The 26,587-nt window shown below is 37.8% G+C and overlaps 1 protein-coding gene across 4 annotated transcripts in view; it reads right to left on the bottom strand.

Moving 5' to 3' along the window:
• The window catches only part of DENND5A (DENN domain containing 5A), a 108,147-nt gene that overhangs the window by 57,202 nt on the left and 24,358 nt on the right, over window positions 1–26,587 (bottom strand). For 2 of the 4 annotated variants that reach the window (XM_060159702.1, XM_060159706.1), the window contains exons 2-4: window positions 11,290–11,361; window positions 10,419–10,528; window positions 8,056–8,713 (exon numbers count right to left, since the gene is read on the bottom strand). In XM_060159702.1, the coding sequence (XP_060015685.1) occupies window positions 8,056–8,713; window positions 10,419–10,528; window positions 11,290–11,361 (840 nt within the window). The remainder of the gene's footprint in view (window positions 1–8,055; window positions 8,714–10,418; window positions 10,529–11,289; window positions 11,362–26,587) is intronic. The other 2 variants (XM_060159704.1, XM_060159707.1) reach the window with 1 other exon arrangement.

Raw genomic sequence — 26,587 nt, 5'->3', positions numbered from 1 at the left:
TCAATAATGATTTTTTAAAAAATACAACTGATTTAGCAGAAGGACAAAAGAGCGCAAGCTTTTTCTATTCACTAAAATCAGGAACAGACTGATAAGAGTTCAAGAAGAAAGTCGATCTCATTTTTCACTGTGCCCCACAAAGCACATTCCCATATTAAAGACTATTTGGTGAGGACCCTCTCCCAATTGAAGCAACAACAAAAATATTTCCCAAATTACAAAAAACAATTAAAAAAATAAAAACTCTTTCAAGGATTAAATAGATAATCTATATAGCCTTTCAGAAAAAGTATTTACTCCAACGTGAGAGTAAGCAACAACTGAGGAACAAAATTTAGGCCACTGCAAGTTCTATCTTCAGCCTCTTCTGAGATATCTCAGTTCCATGGGGCACCTGTACAACTTTGCTTGTTATCTTTCTGTTGAAATCTTCCTGCTCTATGATTATTCTAACAATTATTATTAAGAAGAATTCTAATGGTTCTCTAGGCGAGGCCTCAGTTTTTGTATCTTTCACCTCTCTTTTCTAGATATGAATGCCTGTAAATAATCTACTAAGAGCAATAATCTTGAGAATCTCAGACATGATAAGAATATACTTTAAAATTCAAACTTAAGATGATCAAAAGAATGTAAAGGTGTGGGAGAAAACCTCCAAGAGATATTTAAAGCTGAAAGTCCAGTCTTACTGTGTCCCAACACTGGCACTTAAACACACATTTTGAATAAATATTACACTGAATAATTTCTCCCCCCGTTTCAGTGTACACACACATATAGACACACACCATTTCTGGGTTTTTTTTAAAAAGGCAGGAAGGAGCAAGGCCTTTCCAATCATGTGAAAACCAAAAAGCTGCTTCTTTTACCGAAAGTCAATAAAGCAGGTGCTACTCCTTTACGTGGCTGGCATTCCTGACAGGTCTGCTCAGAGACAAGAACATCTCATAGGGGTCCAACAGACACTGAGTAAAGGAGTCCCTGAAATGCCTTCCTCATGAGGCTTCCTGGACACTGGACTGCTCCTTATAGTGTACCTAGTTACAGTGTCAGGGAACATCTATCTACTCTCTAATCATGAAACAGGGCATGCTGAAGTCTGAAGGAAGGGGCTTCCTCTGCTCCATAAAAGCAGGCTTTTCAATAGCACAGACATCTAGTTCTGGTTTTTCCCTACTCTTCAGGATGAGTCTAATCCAGTATCTGAAACTCGGCCCACTTATTTCTGCTAGAGTGGGTAACCTTATTCACCTCAGATTGAAATCCCTGAAGAATTCCCTGTGATGCACTTGAAAGTGTGCTATTCTTAGAAACAAAACACTTTAGGGGATGAGAAATCATCTCCTCTTTCAAGGCTAAACTGCTTTCCATCTATATGGTCTGGTTTTACAGATACTAGAAACTTGGAATTTTATGGCCTCTCTGGTCTGAGTTGTGGGTTTCGTTTTCCCTACATTTTTGTATTTTAAAAAAGCAACAACTCATCTTGAAGGATGGCCTAATAAACCATGCCTCCGGGATCCATCAACCCGTGGTACCCACACTAGGATGCTGACCTCCCAGAGCTGTAAGCAACAGCACAAAATCCATTTCTATACACCAGTACAAACGATAAAATCAGTACCTCCTTTGCCATTGCCTGTCTCTCTGCTCATCATTCCAAGGAGGTGAAACTAATAAATAGGAAACAGATGAAGGTCATCTGCATCCAAAGAGTTTTAGCCAATCAAAATCAACTGGAAACACTTCAGCTCGAGGCAACTCTGGGTTTTCTCACAGCTCCCATAATGCTGTAATGAGCAATTACTTTGAACAAAAGGAGATAATGCAAAGCATACTGGGATTACAACCACTTCTGAGTGGTGAAGAGAGAATAATCAGCACATTCTTATGACTTCTCTCTGTGCAGAGAAAGACATTAGACTTGGGATCACTTTACAGATAAGTTCACTCCTAAAACAAACTACAGGGAAGTTCCTGCAAATCAGAAATTGAATTAGAAACTGTCCTTGCATACTCACACTTCTGTGAAAATTGTATGAACAAGGATGTTTCTCATGCAATCTTTGTTCTTAGGAAACAACCCAATCTATGTCCTGATATCTCCAAGATAAACTGTTAAATGAAAGAAGGTATAAAACAATGATTAGTATGCTCCCATCTGTGTTGTTTTTAAAAGGTATACATGCTGTATATGCAAGGAAACAGGAAACAGTGATAAGTCTTAACACGTCACTGTACATACACCCTTTTGTAATATTTTAAATTTCTACCATATGACTGAAATGCTTTTTTTCCAAGTTTTACTTTAATATACCATATGTATATCAAAATGTATATAATTTAAAGAATATTATAATTAATACATGTGCAACACAACATTAAAAATAGTGCATTATATAAAAGTATTTAGGAGGAGGGCATGAAAAAAAAAATCAAGAGATTATTTCACAAGGGTAGGATTTTAGATCAAAAAGAAAGGGAAACAGGGACTTCCACTGTAGCGCAGTGGTTAAGAATCCACTTAACCACTGTAGCGCAGTGGTTAAGAATCCGCCTGCCAATGCAGGGGACATGGGTTCGATCCCTGGTCTGGGAAGACCCCACATGCCGCGGAGCAACTAAGCCCGTGCGCCACAACTACTGAAGCCCGCATGCCTAGAGCCCGTGCTCCGCAACAAGAGAAGCCACCGCAATGAGAAGCCCACACATCGCAACGAAGAGTAGCCTCTGCTCACCACAACTAGAGAAAGCCCGCACAGCCAAAAAAAAAAAACATAAGGGAAACATTCAATTCTCTCTGCACTGTTTGTCCACACATTATTTATTTGTTTTAAAAAACTATTATTTCATTAGGGATGCACAAGAAACTTGATCTCCGGCTACCACAGGAAGGAGAGAGGAAGGAGATTTCATTTTATTCCCTTTAAAATTGTTTTGATTGCATGCCTTGAGTTTGCATTACTTTTGCAAAAAAAACAAAAACAAAAACTAATGCAAGGTTATGTATAAAATAAGTTACAAGGATACATTGTACAACATGGGGAATATAGCCAATATTTTATAATATGTATAAATGGGGTATAACCTTTAAAAATTGTGAGTCACCATATTGTACACCTGTAACTTATATACTATTGTACATCAACTATACTTCAATTTAAAAAATTAATTGAAAAATACTAATTATGCATTTGTTTCCAAGCTTGTCTGCACTAGTTGAACTTATTACTGGGTTGTATAATTTAAACAAATATTATGTAAATAAATGGTAAGATATGAGGACAAAAAACAAGAACTGTTTCTCTGAAAACAAAATTAAATGCTTTAAAAAGACTCAGCAAAGCAAAGTCACTAAAAATACAGCAATTGAATTAGGCATATCACTTAAGTGCAAAAATCTTGGGAAAACTAGCATCTACTATGGTTCTTTTGCAAGGTCCTTTAAAAGTTCTCGCTCCACTTTAAAAACTGGAAAACTCAGTGAATGAATTATGGGTGAGATTTATGCAAGAGAAACAATGCAGACCCCTGATTAGTGGATCCATAATCAAAGAAAATGCACAGACATTTCATCAAAAGATTGGTGATTATACAGTCATATGGTTTAAATTAAAATGTTTAAGGGATGTATATATCCTTTTAGGATTCCCAAACTTATGTGACTTTTTCAATTATCAAATTCACTACGCTACTAAATCACTTCAGATAAAGAACTTCTGCTCTCTGTATAATTTTAAAACAACCACTAAAATATATGCTATTAAAGAAAAACTCTCTCTATAGGGACCAAAGAACAAATATTATCCAGTAGTAAATAAAATGATCTACACATATCTTAAAAAAAAGATTTTCCCTAAATAACACCTCTTTTCTATTCAGAAGGCAGGACATGTAGTGGGCAACACCAACTCTGAGTGCTGATGGCATGTTTTTCGAGGGCCAGAGAGATTTCCATCCACATGAGTCCTCTGAATCATAAATAAAAATTACTTCAAGAAAACCAACCTGAACTGTTTCAAGTACTCTATTAACAATAGAGAACACAATCTACATCCAATAAAAGGCAATCCACTGCATTTTAGCCTCAGCCATGCTCAGCAATGCCCAGGAAGTTTTCGGAAAAAGTTTTTTTTAACTGTGCTAAGCATGACTTTTAGGTCCTGAGTTCAATTTGATTCTACACACACACCTTCTCAACTGCCTTCAAATCTCTTAAAATCATTATGTATACAATAACCTATATTCTGGGAAATATAAGAAGGAGCACTGAAGGAAAAAATGTTACCTACCATATTTCTGGTTTTAATCCTCCTTTTCTCACCTTTAAACATCCCCAACTGCATCATAGGTATTAAAATGTCACTGCACATTTTAATACCCTATCTGGTTTGGTTTCTCCTCTGTTCTGGTCTAAACCAGACAGTCTTCACTACTCAACCAAGTCTCTGTTTCAAAGTACAGTTGACCTTTGAACAACAGGGGGGTTAGGGGTGCCTACCACCCACACAGTTGAAAACCCCCATATAACTTTACAGGCGGCCCTCTGTATCCACGGTTCCACATCCAAGGATTCAACTAACCATGGATCATGTAGTCCTATAGTACATATTTATTGAAAAAGATCCACATATAAGTACATCCGTGCAGTTCAAACCCATGTTGTTCAAGGGTCAACTGTTTTGCCCAGCTCCAGTCAAGAAACAGTAACTAAAAAAGCAACAAGAATTGTACAACTCTATACTTCACTCAGAGACAGAAATCTGAAACATCATTATTTTAAACAAGTTGCAAAGTAAAACCTCAGGAATCACATTTTAGTCAACAGATGCTTTTGTTCAGTCTGCAGTGTTCAACAAGAACGTTGTTACCAACGTTTAAAAATCAAAAATTTCATGTAAAAAATCTGGGTCCTCATGAAAAATTAGAAGACCTAGTAACATTAGGCCAGCATTTCCACAAGGAATTAATTGGAGCTAACTAGTGGCTGTCCACTTTAGATGGGGTACATGCTCTTCAATTCAACATAGTCTCCATTACTTCACCTTCAGAATCCAACCATATCATACCACTTCGCTGTTACCTCCCTTGTCAGAGACAACATAATCTCTCACTTAGATTGTTAAAATGGCCTCCTAACTAACATTATTCAGACTCTGCCCATGGACCAAATCTGGGACATCTGACCATCAAAATAATTAATCATAGTAATGGCCTATATAACCTACTGAATAAAATAAAAATCTGTGAGTCCATACGATAATAAACAAACAAGGGAGAATGAAATGTTCTTCCTCACAGTAAAATGCAACCATCCTGGTAACTGGTTCAGACTAGAATCATCAATGGATGTTAAAGCTATTAGGCAAAATTTTGAAGAGAAACAGTATATTTACAGGGTTTCTCCCACAAATTACTTCTTAATTACAAAGGGAAAAATGATAACTTTCCAGTTAAGAAGCTCAGCAGACATCGTCTTAACCAAATGATCAAATTAACATTACCAAAAATGGGACAAATGAACACCATGTGCCTCCTATGATGATAAACAGACATTATGTGCCTCTAGATACAATGCACTGAGAGAACCACAACATCACTTCTGTGATATTGCAGCCAAAAATTTATAACCTGAATCTAGTCATGAGGAAACATCAGACAAACTGAAATTGAGGGACATTCTACAAAATACCTTGCCTGTACTCTTCAAAACTGTCAGTCATTAAAGACATGAGGAATTTACTACTAAAAGCAATGCATGTTACTGGACTAAATCCTGGACCAGGAATTTTTTTTAAAAATTATCATTCACTTTTATGTGAAATCTAAAAAATAAAACAAACTAGAGATTATTAAAAAAAAGGAAGAGACTCACAGATATAGAGAAGAAACAAGTGGTTACCAGAGGGGAGAAGGAAGAGGGGGAGAGGCAATATAGGGGGGTAGAGGATTAAGAGGCAAAAACTATTATGTATAAAATACGCTACAAGGGGGACTTCCCTGGTGGCACAGTGGTTGGGAATCTGCCTGCCAGTGCAGGGGACACGGGTTCGGGCCCTGGTCCAGGAGGATCCCACATGCCGCGGAGCGGCTGGGCCCGTGCGCCACAACTGCTAGGCCTGCGCTCTGGAGCCCGCAGGCCATGGTTGCTGAAGCCCGTGTGCCGGGAGCCTGTGCTCCGCAGCGAGAGAAGCCACCACAGTGAGAGGTCCGCGCACCACAAGGAAGAGTAGCCCCTGCTCGCCGCAACCAGAGAAAGCCCGCGCGCAACAATGAAGACCCGACACAGCCAAAAATAAATAAATTTAAAATAAATAAATAAGCTACGAGGATTTACTGTACAACACAGGGCAGCCAATATTTTATAATAACTATAAATGGAATATAACCTTTAAAAATTGTGAATCACTATGTTGCACACCTGAAACATATAATATTGTGTATCAACCATACCTCAATTTTTAAAAATTTATCATAACAGACATTATTGGACAATGGTAAAACCTGAATACAGTATTGTTATTTTATCAATGTTAGATTTCCTAAATTTATTAATCATACTATGGTTATGTAAAAAATATGTTCTTGTTCTTATGAAATAAAAGCTGAAGTATCGAGGAGTCAAGGAACATGGAGTCTACAATGACTCTCAATGGTTCAGTTATGTTCACACACACACAGAGATACAGTGGGAATGATAAAACAAATGTGGCTAAATGTTAATAACTGGTGTATTGTGGGAGAGTATACAAGAGTTCTTTGAACATTTCTTACAACTCTTCTATAAGCTGGGAATTATTTCAAAACAAAAAGTCAAAACTCTTAAAACCTCCAATGACTAAGCATCTCAGAGCAACAAAGTCCTTACAATGGCCTACAGGACTCTGTACAATTTGGCCTCCTGTTAAGTCTCTAACACTATCTGCTACTACACTCCTGCTCTCTCACACCATGATATCTACCAGGCTTCCTCAATGTTCTTGAACATACCAATCACATTTTTGTCTCAGAACCTTTCTACTTCCTGTGCCCTTTGCCTGGAATACTTTTCCTAGACATTAACATGAGTTGCTCACAGAGGCCTAACATAATCACTCTATTAAATATTGGAATTTCCCTTCCCCCAATACTATCTTCCTTCCTGTTTTATTTTTCTCCACAGATCTTATTACCACCTTACATACTACATATTTTATTTATTTATTTAATCACCTCTCAAAAAAAAAAAGGTTGGGGGGGGAAATTCCCTGGCAGTCCAGTGGTTAAGACTCGGCGCTTTCACTGCCAGGGCCCAGGTTCAATCCTTGCTCGGGGAACTAAGATCCCGCAAGCCATGAGGCCAAAAAAAAAAAAAAATCACCTCTCTTTCCCCACTGAAATATAAGTTCTATTATAGCAGGGATTTTTATCTATTTTGTCCACCCTGAATCTCTAGCCCCTAGAATAACTCCTGGCACACAGCAGATTCTGAATAAACATGTACTGAATGAATGAATTTTATGTTACTTATCTGGCTCCTTTAATAAACATTTGTTTCCTTCTGCTCTATTGTACTGTTTTGTCCAAATCTCCTGCTCACCATCACTTAACCTCTCATTTATAAAAACAATTCAGTTATAACAAACAAACAACAGAAAAAAGCAACACATCCTCATTTTCTCAAATATATTTTCTCAAATATAGGAAGGATCATCGTTATTGTCAGGCTGAGGAAGGGGCAGAAATAACTCTGCAGAGTGATAGAACAAAACTGATGGAAAGTCAATTTCCCATGACCATCAACTCCTGCCTCCTCTTTTCAGCATCTATCAGACGTCAGGAGGCAGGGTTCCCCTCCCAGACTGGAGTGCCCAGCAAAAGGCCATGATGATAGCCAATTAGAAATGGTAGACCTCTCATGTTCCATTAATTTGCCATCCAGCACCTACCTGCAAAAGATCTGAGTTTTGCTCAAACTGTAACAGCCCTTGTCCTTTACAGTCAGCCCTACTGTATCTGATATGGAAAGAAGAGAGGCCCTATGAAGGGAGAGAGCTCTAGCAAGCACTGACTTACGCTGTGAGTAGAGCAGGATTTGAAACTCCAGAAGGGCACAAGTAAAAAGTTGAAACACATTCTCCACCCCAAGCAGTTCAAAGACCTCTTTGACAGGAAAGTCGAATAAGGGAAGCTCATTGGTACTTGGTCTCTGGCAGACAATTGGCCCATAGACCCCAGAAAACTTCAAGGACCGGCCAGGAGGTGGGAGTGGCACCTCGTAGAGTACATTGTATATGTAGCTCTCTAGGGGCAGTGGAGGGGGCTGAGGTGAAGTGACTGCCTGGTGAAGTTGTTCCAGCACACTCCGACATGCTTTCATGAAGGACATGGGCGTGATGAGGCAAATGCACTTAGAGACGTAGAGCGTATCCCGGCTAATGTCGTAGGAGTTGAAGCGCTGCAGCTTGGTCCCAGGAGTGCCTTCACCATCCTCCATGTCACTGTGGTCTCGGCCATAAGCAAGGGGAGCATGGAGGACATCATACTCAGCATTATGCATGTGGTAGAGGGTCTGCATTGCACTGCAGATCTGCTTGCTAGTCACCTCCTCATAAAATGTGAGGGAAAACCCAAATGTCCGAGAGCCATCCTCCCTTGTGATAATAAAGGCATGGAACTGAGGCTCCCTGGGATCAGCCTGGGTCTTGAATGCCAGCCCTTTGGGCATGCATAGCTGCAAAAGACACAAGGAAACAACTGGTGAGAACACTCACTGCTTATCCTCTTCTCAGAACACCATCACTACTTATTTACTTAAAGAGCACCTACTGTGCTGGGTGCCTGGGATATAAGACCAACACAGCAAAATATCTGCCCTAAAGACCTCCCATTCTAAGACACACAAGTAACTAAAATTATAATGCATTTATCAAGGCTATACAGAAATATACACAAAGTGCTAGAGGAACAAAGAACAAACAACTCAGTCTCAGCCTTCATCAGAAAAGGCTTCAGAGATGAGCTTATGCTAGGATTCATCAGGTAGATAAGAGAAAGAAGGGTATTTCGGGGGCATGAAGAAAATGCACAAAGGAGGTAAAAGAAAACTTGGAGAATTTAGGTAGGTGGTTAAGCATGACAGCATGTATTAGGAGATGATGCTAGAAATATATCTAAAAACCAGACAGATGCAACTTCATACCTAAAAATAAACAAAGTTTTAGATTCTATCAGCTCACAAGATTCTGTCATCAATAAAATCTTCTCTTTTCATAGAAAAAAAAAAGGGTGTTCATTTCATGTAATGCAAGGAGATGACATAATTAGGATAAAGATGCACTTTTTTCACTTTAACTCAGATGGGTTATATAAAGAAACTTGGGTAGCTAATCTAACTGACCTGAATCAATCAGTTTCCATTTTCCACTTTTCCACAAACCTGGCTAAGGAACTAAGAGGAGCCTGGGTTAACAAGTACAAGGAGCTATATTATGGTATATCCATTACCCTTGAACTTGACTTCTCAAAGCCTAAGTGTTTCTAGAATATAGTATGTTAAAAGGAAATAAGCACTGGACTAGGAGTCAAAAAACTTGAGGCTCTCTACGATTCAGTTTCCTCCCCTGTGAAATGAAGATAATACAGTTTACTCTGCAATGAAGATAATACAGTTTACTCTGCATACTTCACGGGGTTATTGCATGCATCAAACAAGATCATCCTCAAAAAGCTATTAAAAAGTAACAGAGGCAGTACAAAGATATGGTTAAGAGCAGAGTTCTGGAAACAGACTATGGTATTTAAGCTTGCTCAACTGCTCCTTAGCCATTATGACCTTGAACACATTACTTAACCTCTCTGGATCTTAGTTTCCTCACCCATAAAATATGTGTCTGTGTCTGTGTGTGTTTACTTAATATTATCTACATAAGGGGTATTGTGAGGATTAAATGAGTTAATTCATGTATAATACTTATCACAGTGCCTAGCACAAAGTGAATACTCAACAAACGTTAGCTTATTCATGGTAGTATTCGTCTACAAATTTAAAATGCTGCCCTATCTAAAATTATAATAAAACAAAAACACCCATTTCTATCATATTACTCAGATATATACAATACAGATGAAAACTGCTTTAAACCTCACTTATTGTGTAAAATCAATGCTATATGCAACCAATAGCTCAATCTCACAAAAAAAGTTCACTGACCCAATACTATGTATTTGTCTGACTCAACAGAAGCACCTTGTGACTTTTGGTATATCTGATATATTCCAAATATTTGATATAGTGATCAAAATGCAGAATCACAAACAATATGCATGTAAGAAGTTACTGATACTTGGTGGAACCACTGCTACCATAGTCTGAACTCACAATCCTACTGTGAATTACTCTGTAAATTATCTGACACTTATAGCTAACAAATACTAACCATTCCCACTGCATCTTGGTCAAAGGGATTCCAGTCCACATTCTCAGGATATCGTGCAAGGACCTTAGACTTGAATGTTCGTCTCAATGGTGTCTGCTCAAAATTTTCTCCTGCAAGAAAAAGAATGAAGCAAGTCATCTCCACAAAGTCCCCTGAAACCACAGGTTATGAATATCTGAGCTTGGTAGTCCAGCAAGGTACAGAAATGAAGGCAAAAGGGTTAGTATGCCAACCATCTAAGAACAGGAAAGGTATTATAGTTATTAGATCAGTAAGAAGCTGGAAAAGTTTAGCACGGTTAATACTGGACACTGTTAGCTACCCTGGCTTTTCTTTAAAATGAAATCATTACTACAATCTTCTTGGGAGGAGAGGGGAGAAAGCACAAGGAAAGATGAAGGATTATATCCATCATTTTTTTTTCCCTAAAAGCTACATTTCCTTTGCTTAAAGTCAACTAATAACATCATAAAAGCATAAATTATTTTAAATTCAAAATAAAGTATGCATTTCTATGATCTCTGAAAAAATACAAAGGGGATTAAAAAATTCAAGAACATTAAGAAAGCAGATTTCAGGATAAATCCAATGAGCTATTTTGTCAATTGAGAATCATTTGAAATTTCTGAAATTCTCCTTTGTTTCCCCCTTCCCCCTCCTAAAAACATTAGAGCATACTGAAATAAGAACACTGAAGAGCAAAGAGGAAGAATCAAAGAACCCACCACCTAGAGGGATACAAATATGAAAAAATCTATTAGTCGAAAAAGGCATAAGAAAGTTAGGTCAAAGGGTACAAAATGCCACTGGAGAGACTTATATAAGAGCCACCAGAATGCTTTGGGTGTTCTCAATTTTGTTTTGTTTTTACCTTCAGTTGTACTTGAAATGAAAGAGCTGGCACCATCCCTGGCTTTAGAAGCCTGTATGTACTGGCATAATGCTATATGATAAATGAAATAACATAGTATTACAATAAAGCAATGTTATTCAAATTTTTTTGACCATGACCCCAGTATGAAACAAAGTTTATATCATGAAGCAATAAACACACACATGATATATATTAATGTATATAAATTTACTTAAAACAAAAATTTCACCAAAAAAATACCCTTACTATATGGAATGTGTTCTCATAATTTCTACTCTATATCATTAAAACCAAAAAGGCTAACTGCAGACCTACTAATGGTCACGATTCACAGTTTGAAAAACACTACAAAATAGTATAATGGGATGAAGAGCTCAACAGGTATTAAATTACTATAAAGCCACTAGTGCTTTTTCTAAAAGTATACCACCCAAATATTGCTTTTCCCAAGGGATTAGGGAGAAGGGAACAAATTAAATGCACCTAAATATTTTGAACAAATAAATTTAGTAGGCATCATGGAAAAATATGTGGGAAGTATGATCAAGGACAATTCAATTGAATTCTATATCTATTTACTGAGTAATCATGTTATACAAGGGCCTTAGGTACTGTGGAGGATAGAGATGAACCAGATGAAACACCCATCCTCAAAGACCTTTCCATTAAACATATAGGAAAAATAACATACACAAATAACAATTTCCCAGGAAGGTTATTATCTGGGAGGCTCAAGCTTATGTGGTCTATCCATTCAGAGCACACTTGCACAGGATCCTGTTCACAGGCTCTAGTTGATAGAATACATTCTGTTCCAACTAAAGTTTTTATAAGTTGGCTTAGAACCCAAAGGGGCTAGTGATTATTAAGGAAGATGCACTCCTCACCAACACAAGACTGGGATGAACCTAAAGTCAGATAGTCCTTCACTCTAAATCATCCCAGAGGCACCTTGAAAGTTTAAAACAGAGTTTATATTATATTACTTCTAAGGCACCTGTTCCAGAAACTAATAATGATTCCAGTCAGAGAGTTATTGCTTTTAACAATTAAAACCTTCACTTCCATTTTATCTCAGGTTTTGTCCACCATCATCATCAGAAGCCCACTTATTCATAATCTTCAACTTCTAACCCAACCTTCTTTCTGTTAGTAAAGCAAGTTCCACAACTCAATTCCTCTAATTTCTAATCCCTTCTTCCAAATTGATTTTTCTGAAACTCTTTTCTAGCAAATTTCATCTCTCAAAATACATTTCATAATCTTCACTAAATAAAACTGGCAAAATCAGCCGGCAGCTGGTAATACCAGTAGCAACAAAGCCCTACAGCTACGTTGAGCTAGTCTCAGAGTTTTCACTAACACCTGCAAAGAGTGCAAAGAGCCCACCCATGGCAAGCCTGCACTCACTGTAGAAAGTAATTAAACAACAAGCAGCTGACATAAGATCTTGTCTACAGTCTGACATTCTCAGAATGTATTTTTAAACTGCATTCAGTTCTGAGAGAAGATAACTATTTCTTCCTCCTAAGCTTCTTTATTTTTAATTGTCAGTTTGCTCATTTCTTCCTTAGTAGGCTAGAAAATCCCCTCAATAAAAACCACGAAATATTTGAACATATACAGGAATCACGGCAGTTAGCAATGTCCTATATGGAAGCCTTTAGAGAAAGATGTTTTCCTAAGATGGCTACAAGGTGCCCCCTAAGACATGAAGAGCATTCAAAGGATGGAACAGGGGACTATTTAGGGGGAGAATTTTAAACAACCAGTGAGATGTAGAATGGAGCCAGAAGTGAACATGATGAGCTGACCTGGAGTGTAGACAAAGAGGTGGGGGAAGCTATGAATCACAGGGAGAACTGGCCTTCAGATCCTCTGTCCCCACCACTACCTCTCCACCTCCTGCTCCTTCTTTAAACAAGCTGAGTAAAGAAGTCTTGTTAAAGAGTCAGGTTCTGAGTAAAGGCACAGAAGAGAGTGCCAATCTCAGACAAAAGTCCTTCTGTGTATTAGACTGGACCAGTAGCAGGAACATAGTCATTTCACTGCAAGGGGAAAGAAGATGTATAAAGAAGAGGTATGAAGGCCCTGAGAATAATCGTTGTTCATTATAATCACCCTATGAAGTGTCAGAAAGTAATAGAGGAAGGAGATCACAAACCTAAAATCTTTTTGTTAAAACAATTCAATCTAAAAAAAAAAAAAAAACAATTCAATCTCTCATCATTTACTGAGGGCTGAGTTTTTTGAGAATAAGCAATGGAGACTTATTGCCTCAGGAACATCTACATAGCCCCACCTCCTGAAACCTACACATGTGTCACAGGTCCCATAAATCCTCAATTATTTAGACCTTTGGAAATTCAGACAATATCAGGAATATGACATCACAACAACTACTGTCCTATTGTCCTAGAAACAACAACTAATTATTTGCCCAACACAAATGTCAGCAGGTCTGAATATCAAAACTAAGGCCCATTTCTAACGGCAACTTAAAAATTAGTCAACTAGGTATCAGTCTGTCTTTGTGAATTTGCTCCCTGGAAAGTATAGTTCAGATAAAATCACGACAGATTTTTTTTAAAGCCTGCATGCCTTATAAGGACTTCTAATAGGTTCTTTGTTTACTTGTTCTGCTCTGGCCAGGCCAGAAACAAACTGATATTTGTATTGCTATTAGCCTGTTGGTACTAGCTTGATTTGAATAACCCTGAATGAGGGATGCTTATGCTGAGAAGCTTCAAAGGAACCCCTAAACTCTCTGAAATAATTTACAAATTTTTGTATGAAGACATTTGCATTTTTCTGGGGAGAGAACACAATTTCTATCAGATCTCAAAGGATCTCATGACTCGAAAAAGGTAAAAACCACAGCTCCAAATGTTTATCCTAATTTGGGCAGAAATATTTTGACCGCTTAAAGGTTAACCTAAATGGGCAGGTTTTCATACAATCTAAAATAAAATACACATACTACTAAATAACTGCTTTCTAGGTTGATGATGACCCAAATTAAAACCATTATTTTCTCCTTTCTTATCATGAGACACCTATGTTGATTGTTTCATACATACATGTCAACAAGTTAAAAAAGAAAAAAAATATCCTCAAAACTTCTGTCTGAAGTCCTCTGTAAGGTCATCAGAAAATGTTCAACAAGATCTCCAAGTTGTACATTTATATTAAATTTATTACATCTGTGTTTTTAAATGGTAGAGCAGATATGAAAAGGTAGGTACCCAAACAGCTACCTGAGAAAGACCCAATATGGTTAAATCTCAACCTGGTTTATGTTGAACCACACAAAGCTTCTCCAGATCACAGTGCTAGCTTAGATTCAAGCACAATAAAAGTAACCATCATTTCCTGGGAAACTGTTTATGGGACACATCTGTTATATCTACATCTTGGGTTAGATATACCAAATAAAATGAATATTTCAATTTCTAAACCTATCAGTAATCAGAGTTTGGATACACTAAAGGAGTTTTACATAAAATTTGAAGTTAAAAAAAAAAAAAACAGATTTCCCTGGTGGCGCAGTGGTTAAGATTCCATGCTCCCAATGCAGGGGGCCTGGGTTCGATCCCTGGTCAGGGAACTAGATCCCACGTGCATGCCGCAACTAAGAGCTCGCATGCCGCAACTAAGGAGCCCGCCAGCCACAACTAAGGAGCACACATGCTGCAACTAAGGGCCTGCACAACCAAATAAATAAATTAAATAAATATTAAAGAAAAAAAGAGCTAAGGACATTTTTATATCTGGTCCCTTGGAGGAGATAGGGAGGATAATATAAATATCTGTGAAACTGAAACAAAACACACAAAAAACAACAAAAACTGACTTTGTCAACAGAATAATTTATATCTAGTTTGATGGAAGTTCTGCTTCCAGCGAGACCAACTCTCTGGCAGATAACTATGAACTCCGGACAAAATATAAAAAACAACTACCTGAAGGTACTAGAAATGAAAAGCAGGCAGATTATGAACGCAGATGGAGGGTCAACTCTTAGAAAAAGGTAACAACACTGGATAAATGTCCCCTTTTCATGGCTTTTGGCTAGGCAGGTCCCAGTCTATGCCATGAGAGGTGGCTAAAATTCGGATAAAAATCCATAGTTATACTAGGTTAAGGAACCGGAGGACAGAATTTAAAGGCAACCACAACAGCTGGGAAGCAAGGGAAGGAAATTCCAGAGAGAGCCAGAGAGGGGGTGCCCCTAACTCTGTGTATAAACGCTGCTCAAATCTCTGGCTGATCCCTGAACCATGCGTGCATGGAACAGATCCCAAGCAGCTAGGTTAGGGCTAACAGAACTGAACTGAGATTTAAGCGGCCGCTCACTGCTGGGAAACAGAACAAACAAAATTCAATGTTTTTGGAGGAAGGTGACAGAATCCAGAGTCTCTACAACATATCGTACATAATGTCAAGGACACAATCTAAAATTGTTCAGCATATAAAAAAACAGAAAAACATGACCCATTCTCAAGAGAAGAGTCAATCAAAAGTAAACGACTTTGCATTGATCCAAATATTGGGATTAGCAGACAAGGATTTAAAACAGCAATGTTCATAATGAATGAAAAGACAGAACAACGAAATAGACACTATAATTAAGTGGATGGGCTTAACAGCAGATTGGAGATGCAGAAGAGTTAATGAACTTAAAAACAGGTCAACCAAGAAATAACCAATCTGAAGAACAGAGAGAAAAAAGATTAGTGAGAGAAAGGGGGTCGGGGGTGGGGGGGACCCAAAGTTATGTGGGGCAGCAAGTCTAACATACATATAATTGGAGCCCCAAAGGAAAGGAGAGCAAATGAGGCAAAAAAGAATATTTGAAGAAATAATGATCAAAATTTTCCCAATTTGGTAAAAGATATAAATTTACAGAGTCAAGAAGCTCAGCTGAATCCCAAGCAGGATAAATACCAAGGAAATCATATGCAGTCAAATTTTTGAAAAAAAAGAGAGAAAAAATTTTGAGGAGAAAATCTTGAATGGAGCCAGAGGGAAAAAAAAATACATTAAAGAAGAAAAAATTATTGAAATTACTACTGCCTTTTTAACAGAAACAATGGAGATTAGAAGACACGGAACAACACCTTACAAGCACTAAAAAAAAAGAAAAAAAAAGACCTTGTCAACCTAGAATTCTATAAACAAACAAAAATCCTTCAAAAATGAAGGCAAAATTAAAACAACTGCAAGTAAAGCAAAACTAAGAGAATTCATTGCTGCAGACCTGCACTACAAGAGTAAGAGCCCATCCCAATAGGTTACATGCTGTATGATTCCATTTATATAACATTCTTGAAATGACAAAATTATAGAAACGAACAGGTTAGTGGTTGCCAAAGGTCAGGGACGGGGGGAGGGTGGCTATAAAAAGGCAGCCCTAAGAATTCTTGTGGTGATGGAACTATTCTGTATCTTGACTATATCAATGTCAGTATCCTGGTTGTGACAGTATACTATAGTTTTTTAAGATGTTACCATTGGGTAAAGAGTACAGGGTAATCTCCCTGTATTATTTCTTACAACAGCTTATGAATCTACAATTATGTCAAATAAAAAGTTTAATGTATTTAAAAAGTATATTTTTAATTTTTAAAAAGTGTTTTAATGTTTTTAACAACCTGCCAAAGTTTTAAAGCAGAGGCTGCAGGCAACACAATTGAAGCATTCAAAGCTATACCTTGGACAGAGCTCTTTGAAGGCAGCTTAACTATCCCTCTCTCCAGGCCCAAGACAGAAGTGTCACATAAACTGCCTCACCTCACCACATCAACAGCAATCCTACAAGGTCTAGTTCACATTATCTACAGCAAGAATGATGAAATTTTTTCCTCTGGGAATGGATATAACCAGGTTATTATGCTATCCTTTGCATACTGGCATCCTGGGATGTCCTACAATTGATCCCGTTAGTGTCACTGGCCATCAATTCAGTGCTACTCATGCTATAATCAATTTCCTTCCTGCATTAAAAGACATCACTGTATTTCTCCTGTTACAAACGTTTCCGAAACTGACTGCACATCAGAATAGTATCACTACCAACTCATACTTGAGTTTTCAGTTCACATTGAAAACCAGCTGGTTTTATCTTCAATTCATTTGTTGCCCCAGCATTTCAATTCTGCTTGTCTTCTAGATAATTTCTGAACCCCTGTACAAATCAGAGATCATCTTCTGTCATCTTTGACTAAGAGGGCACAATGTAGTAAGAGAAGGGAATGCAAATTTCTAACTAAATTAACCTTGTTATTACTTTTAGATGACTACTTCATTAATATCAGCACTTTTTAAATAGAGACAGCTTTAAAGCACACAGTAAGACTAGCAAGCAGAGTTCTGGTAGCTAAAGAAAGCCATCTTACACTGCCCTCATCACTGTCTTCTTCCTCTCTTGTACACATACAATCGAGGTAAATTCACAGCTCCTGCAGCATAAAGTGAAGAAGGTAAACTGCTCCTTGAAGAAACAGCCTATACCTTGGCCCACATCACCAAGATGACTGTGGTGCTCAGGAGTCAGACACTTACAAACAAATATCCAGAATGTAGATAGTGAGCTGCCCCCACCCTGGACAAGCCACAAGGCCTCTTCTAAGGCACTATCTAACCCAGGAAAGCTATTTACCAGGCTTTTCAATGGAAGAGCAATAGAAACCATCTGTTACTCCTATGTGTTCCCCTGAGGAAGATTTGTTCACTTTCTTTCTCAACATATTTTCTTTGTCAGATAACTTTAGATTTGTGTATACAGCCACTACTTTTATTGATGCTTTGCCTCCTGCTTGATATCATCCAGGCACCACACCTAGTCCAACTCATGAACCTAGTATTCCTAAAATGGCTGAACTTCTCATGTACCTGATTTTAACAAGAGACTGAGATTTGAGAACCTATCCAGAGATGACTGCTCCAAACCATAGCTAAGACAGAACTTTGGTAGCAAGACATCAAGTGTAGACACTGCCTCCCTTTCAGCCCAGCTGAATACCCTGCAGGGCACACATTTGTTGAGCTAACATCTTGAACTAAGATATGTAATTTGCTGTGTTTAGTGGGGAAAGCAAAAAGCTCTCAAATTCACGGTCTATCAGACCAGTTTAACGAACCCAGTCCTGTGAGATGGAAATACACATACTGTTCTAAATAGAGTGAGGGCTCCCAGAGGCTTTACGTGTGTATACACAGGCACTTTTCTCTATAAGCTGGGCCCTCCGGAAAACTGGGCTTAGGCAAACCCACTGGACTGGAATCTCTAAGTAAGAAATAGCAGAGGACAAATATGAGCGATGGTCCCCACGCTCTCCTCAATACCAAATTTTAAAATAAGCAGCCTAAATTAAGTGTAAACAACTAGCCTGGAAGGGAGGAGAGAGGGTCAAGGTCCCACCTTGGCTACTAATTGTATGATCCTAAACAACTTACTGAGTTTTGTGGGTCTCACTTTCCTCAACTGAAAGATTAAGAAGCAGAGAACTAGTTGGTGATCCGTAAAGGTTTTTCCAGCTCGATCATTCCATGACTTAATGACTGCTGGGCCTACAGTCTGACCAAGCGTGGAAATTCTACCTTTCAAATTGTGAGCTCTAGGCATGCGTTAGTTCTCCCTCTACTGCCTGTCTCTTCCCAAAATCCCACTAAAACAGTAGTAGAGGTGGGGAAGCATAAACCTATAGAATGAAAGTGAAGATAATAGCAACAAAATTTTAGAAGCTGGGAAGGAGATGGATGAATCATTACTGACAGTAGACTTGAGAAAACTGAGATACAACATAACCTCCAAAAAGCTCAGGAACTTGTAGCATCAGGTACTTATGAAGTAGGGATTATGATGGGGCTAAAAACAGAAGAATTGATTGAAAGTCTATTTAAGAACCAGCTGGCATCAGCTCATGAATAAACAAAATGTTGTGTAACTACACAATGGAACATTATTCAGCCATAAAAAGAAATGAAGTACTGTTACATCCCGCAACACAAATGAACCTTGAAGACATTATGCTAAGTTAAAGAAGCCAGACACAAAAGGCCACATGCTGTATAATTTCATGTATATGAAATGCCCAGAATAGGCATATTTACAGAAACAAAAAGTGGTTGCCAGGGGACTAACTGCTAATAGGTATGCAGTTTCCTTTTGGGATGATGGAAATGTTCTGGAACTAGATAGTGTGATGGCTGCACAACACAGTGAATACACTGAAAACCACGGAAGTGTACACTGCAAAATGCCACATTTATGTTACATGAATTATATCTCAATTTTGAACCAGCTGGACCACCCAGCCCACCCCACCCCACCCCATACATTTTTCACTCCATCTGGCCTCCTCCATTCAAGAAGAAAACAAAGTTTATTCTTTACAATGGATAAATAAAAGAATGAGTGGGGAGGGCAAATGGGTGATGGTGGTCAAAAGCTACAAACTTCCAGTTATAAGATAAATAAGTCTTGGGGCTGTAATGTACAGCATGGTGACTATAGTTAACAATACTGTATTGTATATCTAAAAGCTGCTAAGAGAGTAAATCTTAAAAGTTCTCATCACAAGAAAAAAAAAACTTATAGCTATGGTGATAGATATTAACTAGACATTATGTAATCATTTCACAATATATACATATATCATTGTTGTACACCTAAAACAATACATTGCTATATGTCAATTATATCTCAATTAAAAATAAAAAAAGAAGGGACTTCCCTAGCAGTCCAGTGGTTAAGACTCCACGCTCCCATTGCAGAGGGCATGGGTTCAATCCCTGGTTGGGGAACTAAGATCCCACATGCCGCACACTGCAGCCAAAAAAAATAAATTAAAAATAAGAAGAAGAATGGGTGTCTATACTTGGGATTGTACAGTTATCAAGCATTAACAGCTGAGAAACCACAGACATAGCTGAGAGCAAGGGTATCATTCTAAAAATAGGGAAATAAGAGAAGATTTACATACTGAACATTGAGACCCTCAGTGCTCTTCCACTACTTGGCTCTCAGAAAGTTAGCAGCTAGGATTATGCCCTCAAGGCAGAGACCTGAAGGAGCATTTTATGTAAACCTGACCAGCACAAGAAAAAAGACCTAGAGATACTGATGGTACAGGGGAAAAACTACATAGCCAAATCATTCCATAGTGAACCTCTCAGTAACCAAATCCCACCTATGAACACAGAGATCCCAATCAGCTTCTTGGTGCATTATTTTTTTTTAATTTATTTTTTTAATTAACTAATTTATTTATTTATGGCTGTGTTGGGTCTTCGTTGCGGTGCGCGGGCTTCTCATTGTCGTGGCTTCTCTTGTTGCAGAGCACCGGCTCTAGGTGCGCAGGCTTCAGTAGCTGTGGCACGTGGGCTCAGTAGTTGTGGCCCACGGGCTTGGTTGCTCTGCAGCATGTGGGATCTTCCCAGACCAGGGCTTGAACCCGTGTCCCCTGCATTGGCAGGCAGACTCTTAACCACTGCGCCACCAGGGAAGCCCCTTGGTGCATTATTCTTAGATGTAATGCATAGCCAGAGATCATGAGGTGGAAAATAACTCCCCACTCCTTAAGGATGGGCTGCTCATAGGAAAAATCTGACAAACGCTACCAAATCTGACAAACACTGGAAAAATCTGACAAACACTATCAGGAGATCAAGATAAACATGAACAATGATAAGTCATGTTGAGAGTATGTATGTATTCCTGATATAATATGATGAAAATGACACTTTACCTCTGTAGTCTTCCTCTCAAAAAACCATAACCCCGGTCTAATCATGAAGAAAAACATCACACACATCCCGATTGAGGGACATTCTACAAAACAGCTGACCAATATTCTTCAAAACTGCCGAAGTCATCAAAAAGAAAACAAGCCTGAGAAAAGGTTACAGCTAAAAGAAGCCTAAACAAACATAACGACTATTTATAATATGGTATCCTGAATGGGGAATACTGGACAGAAAGAGAGTTATGCAAAAACTAAGAAAATATGAATAAAGTTTGGAGTCAGTCCACTAAGTCTAATATCCAAATAATAGAATCCCATAAAGAGAGAACAGAGAAAATAAAGGGGAAGCTCTTATCAACAAAATAATTCAATAAAATTTCCCAGAAATGAAGGGCATGAATTCCCAAATTCGCAAGTACACTCCAACGATCCAGCACAGTGGATGAAAACAGACCCACACTTTAATTATAATAATGTATCAATAGTGGCTCACTAATTGTGACAAATGTACCATATTGAATGTTAAGATACTACTATTGGGGAAACTGCATGTGGGGTATATAGGAACTTCCTGCACTATCTTCACCACTTTTCTATAAATGTAAATCTATTCTAAAACAGTTTATTTAAAAGATTTTAAAAATTATATCCCATTTAAACAAAATGTCCAGAATAAGCAAATCAAAGACAGAAAATACATTTGTAGTTGCCTACAGTGGGGGGATATGGACTTCATGGTATGTAAATTATATCTCAATAAAGTTGTTTTTAAAAAAAATAAAAAGACAAACAACAACAAGCTTGTGGAAATTTAAAAGGTCTCTGCCAAAACTAAAATTAACCAAGAAAGATGTATATATGGGATGTGCAGCAAACTGGATCTATCACAAGAGAAGTATCACAAAGTATAACTCCAAGATAAAGGGACAACCTAAGGTACTAGCTGTGCAATAGGCCTAGCAAGCCAAGATTTCAAACGATCCAGATTGAGCTAGAGCAAGGATCCATAGTTTGTGTAAGATTCTCAAAGGGATCTGTGAACCAAAAACTACCATAAGCCACTGCTTCAAAGTATCCATTACAGGTTTCACCCAAGGGTCAAACCACAACATACTCCTATAACAAAAAGAATCTCTCAGATGTTGCAAATCTCAAAGAGAAGAAATATAGAGAGTAATGAAGATTAACACAGTTTTCCTAACTAGATATGATCATGTACAAATAAAAGGAAAGGAAACAGAGGCACAGTTAAAGCCCTCAAGAAGCCCTGTGAATGTGATTTCAGATGAAACTTGGTACCTTACCCTACAGAGCTTAAGACATCCTGAAGATAATGGTATTTTATTTAATTTTGTGATTTCTGTCCTACCTACCTCAAAAAATAAAATGACATGATAAGAAAAATCATATAAAAATTTTAAATCAGAAGAACATTAAAAGAAGCAAAAAATATAGATAAGTACCTATAACATAGATTTCCCATAAATTGCAAAAAAATGACAGTTTGCTTATAATATATATTTTTTACTGAAGTATAGTTGATTTACAATGTTTCAGGTATACAGCAAAGTGACTGTTATATATATCTACACATATACATACTTTTTCAGATTCTTTTCCATTATAGGTTATTACAAGATATTGAATATAGTTCCCTGTGCTATACAGTAAGTCTTTGTTGTTTATTTTATACATAGTAGTGTGTATCTGTTAATCCCAAATTCCCAATTTATCCCTCCCCCCACCCCCACCTTTTCCCCTTTGGTAACCATAAGTTTGTTTTCTATGTCTAGGAGTCCATTTCTGTTTTGTAATTAAGTTCATTTGTATCATTTTTTAAGATTCCACATATAAGTGATATCATGGTATTTCTTTTTTAAAATTTTTATTTATTTATTTTTGGCTGCATTGGGGCTTTGTTGCTGCATGCAGGCTTTCTCTAGTTGCAGCGAGCACAGGCTACTCTTCGTTGCAGTGTACGGGCTTCTCATTGCAGTGGCTTCTCTTGTTGTGGAGCATGGGCTCTAGGCACGTGGGCTTAGTAGTTGTGTCTTGCGGGCTCTAGAGCGCAGGCTCAGTTGTTGTGGCACTTGGCTTCATTGCTCTGCAGCATGTAAGATCTTCCCAGACCAGGACTCAAACCCATATCCCCTGCATTGGCAGGCAGATTCTTAACCACTGCGCCACCAGGGAAGCCCATTGTATGAATATGTCTTTCCTTGTCTGACTGACTGCACCTAGTATGATAATCTCTATGTCCATCCATGTTGCTGCAAATGGCATTGTTTCATTCTTTTTTATGGCTATGATTCCATTGTGTGTATATACCACATCTTTTTTAACCATTTTTCTGTCAATGGACATTTACGTTGCCTCCATGTCTTGGCTATTGTAAACAGTGCTGCTATGAACACTGGGGTGCATTACAATATATTTTTAAGTAATTCAACACAGAAAAAATTATGGAAAGAAATACACAAAATATTAAACATGGTTATGTTACTTCTAGAAGGCTGGACTATGGGTGATTGCTATTTTTTTCTTTATGCTTTTATCTACTTTCTATATTGCCTACCTTGAGCACGTATGATCTCAAGATAAAGAGATTACACTAAAAAATATGCATAACTTAATGGCACAATTCTCTCGAGCTAGTAGAGATTTTTTTTTAAACTAGGATTTAGAATACTAATTTAATTCCTAATTTCTATACTGCAAAATTTAGATATCTTAACAATATTAAAGTACAAGGATTTAAAAAAAACTCTTCCTATTTATATGCACCAATTTAAAGGTGAATACTAGAAGACTAATATTAATCACATAGTTCTTTTAAACCAAAGAAACATGTATTAAAATAGTTATAAAATATTAACACAGTACTTGAAAACTGAAATGAACAAAACTTTAACTCAAAGCCAAAACAACTGTAGGAGTCCTGACTCATCACCTACAGAGGGATTTGCATAGCTACATTATTCATTGATAGCAAAAAGGAGAATAACCATCACTCCCTGCCTTGTTACTAAAAGCCCTCTTGGGAGGAAAAAGTATTTGAAATTCATAATCCAGTACTACCTTATAGTGAAAAATCTACCAAGGCTCTAGATTTAGTTTCCAACTTGAGTCAGCATTGTTCTCCCTTCCCAGATTGCCACAAGTGAGTAAAGCACAAATTTAAAGATAAATTTTATTTATCTCCTCACAAATAAAATTTCAAGATAATTTCCTCCTTCTCAGATTTCTGCTCACCCAATACCCACTTTCTGTGTTTTTGCAAAGATTTCCAAAGAGGAAAATACAGATCTTTTCCTTAAAGCCCTCACTGTCAGAGTTTTCTCTATATCTTCTTTAAGTCTTAGAAAACGAAAAGCATTCCTCCTCAAAAGGTCAATTTCATGAATCCAAACTTTCCACAATTATCCACACATTACTCTTGCACATTTCCTCTACTCTTGGCATTATATAGGATGAGAAACCTTGAATGCAAAAAATGAAAAATACATATACTATCTGAAATTCACTGAAAACATTTTCACATAGTATATTATTTTATTAAGCTTCACCACAACCCTCAGAGGGATTTTACAGATAAGGAAACTGGCTCAGAGATAATAAGTCACCAATGGGTATAAGGCAAAATGGGATTAGAAACCCCTCCAGACACCCCATCCAATGTTCTTTACACATACTACACTAGAGTGTATGTCTCTTAGAACTTTAAAATTTAGAGCAGTCAAGAAGTAAAATCTTGGTGTAAGAGTAAGTAATCTTCATCAGAAGGCTAAAAAGCCATAAAACCCCAAGTTCTCTACTGTGATACAAAACAGTATCCTCAAGCCACAGGTCATAATAGGGGTTCCTCCCCAACTAAAGCAACCCAAATCTCCTGGATCCTTTCACTGCACCAAGCACCATCAATCTCCAAGTTGCCATACCCTTTAGCAGTTAGGACAAAGACGGCCCCTCAGAGCCTTCTCTTGGTACTAGGGATCCACAGAGAGTAAAAAATGAGGTTAAACTGGGGGCCCAACCTGCCAGTAACTGAGTTTAGTAAGAGGAACATGAACTCATGAGGCTAGGGCTTTCTATCAGCCCCGGGAAGAAAACCAAGACTAAAAGCCACCACTGTTGCCAAAGCTTTAGATGAAAAGCTTCTTAGAAAAAGCCCAAGGAGTAAACGCTATGTCAGTTTTTTTCTATCCACCTTCTCAATGTCCATTGTCTTCTACATCTCTCATATTCTCTTATCTGGATAGACTATGAAAATTAATCAGTTCCATTTAGGTCAACAACCCTACAAACACTGATCCTACTTTTCCTAGAAAATCATAGGTCTGCTAAAATGAGGACCCTAGCAGAATGACTAACAGGGTAGCAATTTTCCTGCAAGTTATTTATAGAAGCAATAGTGGCAGCTGATAGTCTTTAAGCTATTACAGTCAAATACCATCATTTCTCTTTTTTTCCCCCCACTATTATTTTTCACACAGTCTGTCTGGCATATTCTTGTTTATTTTACTTGTTCCTCTAACTCTTTAATCCTAGCTTCCATTACCATGCTGTAAATAGCATATGTTATGGCCAAACAGGATGACTCGACATTGCCTAAACATTCCCCATAGCTCCCTGCTCATCTATCTTTTACCTGCCCCACTCACATCAAGTCTAAGTTGTTCCTATCCTTCAAGACTTCATTCAAATGCCACCTTTATTATGCAGCTAACTCTCTAATTGAGCTAAACGGCAGTATCTTAAACTGACTTCACTGAAGGCAAAATTTAGTTAATACATTCCCATCCTTCCCCCTGTTCCCAATGAAAGCTCAGTTCTTCTGAATAGAACCAAATTTATCCTTTTTTCCAGACTGTTAATTTGCCTTAAAACTTTGGTATAGCAGTCAGAGAATTAAACACTGAAATGGTTCCAACACACTAAGTGACACCTTTGAAAGAAACTCAACCAAACTAGCACGACATCACAAAAGCTGTAAAAAGAAAAAAATATCCATCCCCTTTGACCTGCTAAATCCGCTAAAATACCACCCAAAAGGCACCAGGGGGAAAAAAAAAAGGCACCCACTAAAATAGCACTCAAATAGCATTTTTTTAAAAAGCTATTTCTCATAGTAGAGCTATTAACAACTGCAAGAAAAAGAAGAAAAGCAAATGCTTAACAACAAGAAGATAGTTTGGTATATTAAGGCACTGGAATACAATCTAACCATTAAAGCAACATACATAGGAAAAGAAAAAATTCCCAATTACAATATTCATTACAATTGGGTTAAGAAGTGTAAATACAAAAAAGGTTGATCAAAATTTTTAGAGCCAATGGCTCCCAACTAGAAGCCCATAAAGCCTTTCTTCCTTTATGGCTGAGTTGGGTCTTTGTTGCTGCACAGGGGCCCTCTCTAATTGCGGCGAGTGGAGGCTACTCCTCGTTGCGGCGCACCGGCTTCTCATCGTGGTGGCCTCTCTTGTTGCAAAGCAAGGGCTCTAGGCGCGCGGCCTTCAGTAGCTGTGGCTTGCAGGCTCTAGAGCGCA

Source organism: Lagenorhynchus albirostris, chromosome 9, assembly GCF_949774975.1.
Source record: "Lagenorhynchus albirostris chromosome 9, mLagAlb1.1, whole genome shotgun sequence".
In the NCBI taxonomy this organism is placed as follows: Eukaryota; Metazoa; Chordata; class Mammalia; order Artiodactyla; family Delphinidae; genus Lagenorhynchus; species Lagenorhynchus albirostris.
This window is presented reverse-complemented; position numbering and strand designations above follow the sequence as displayed.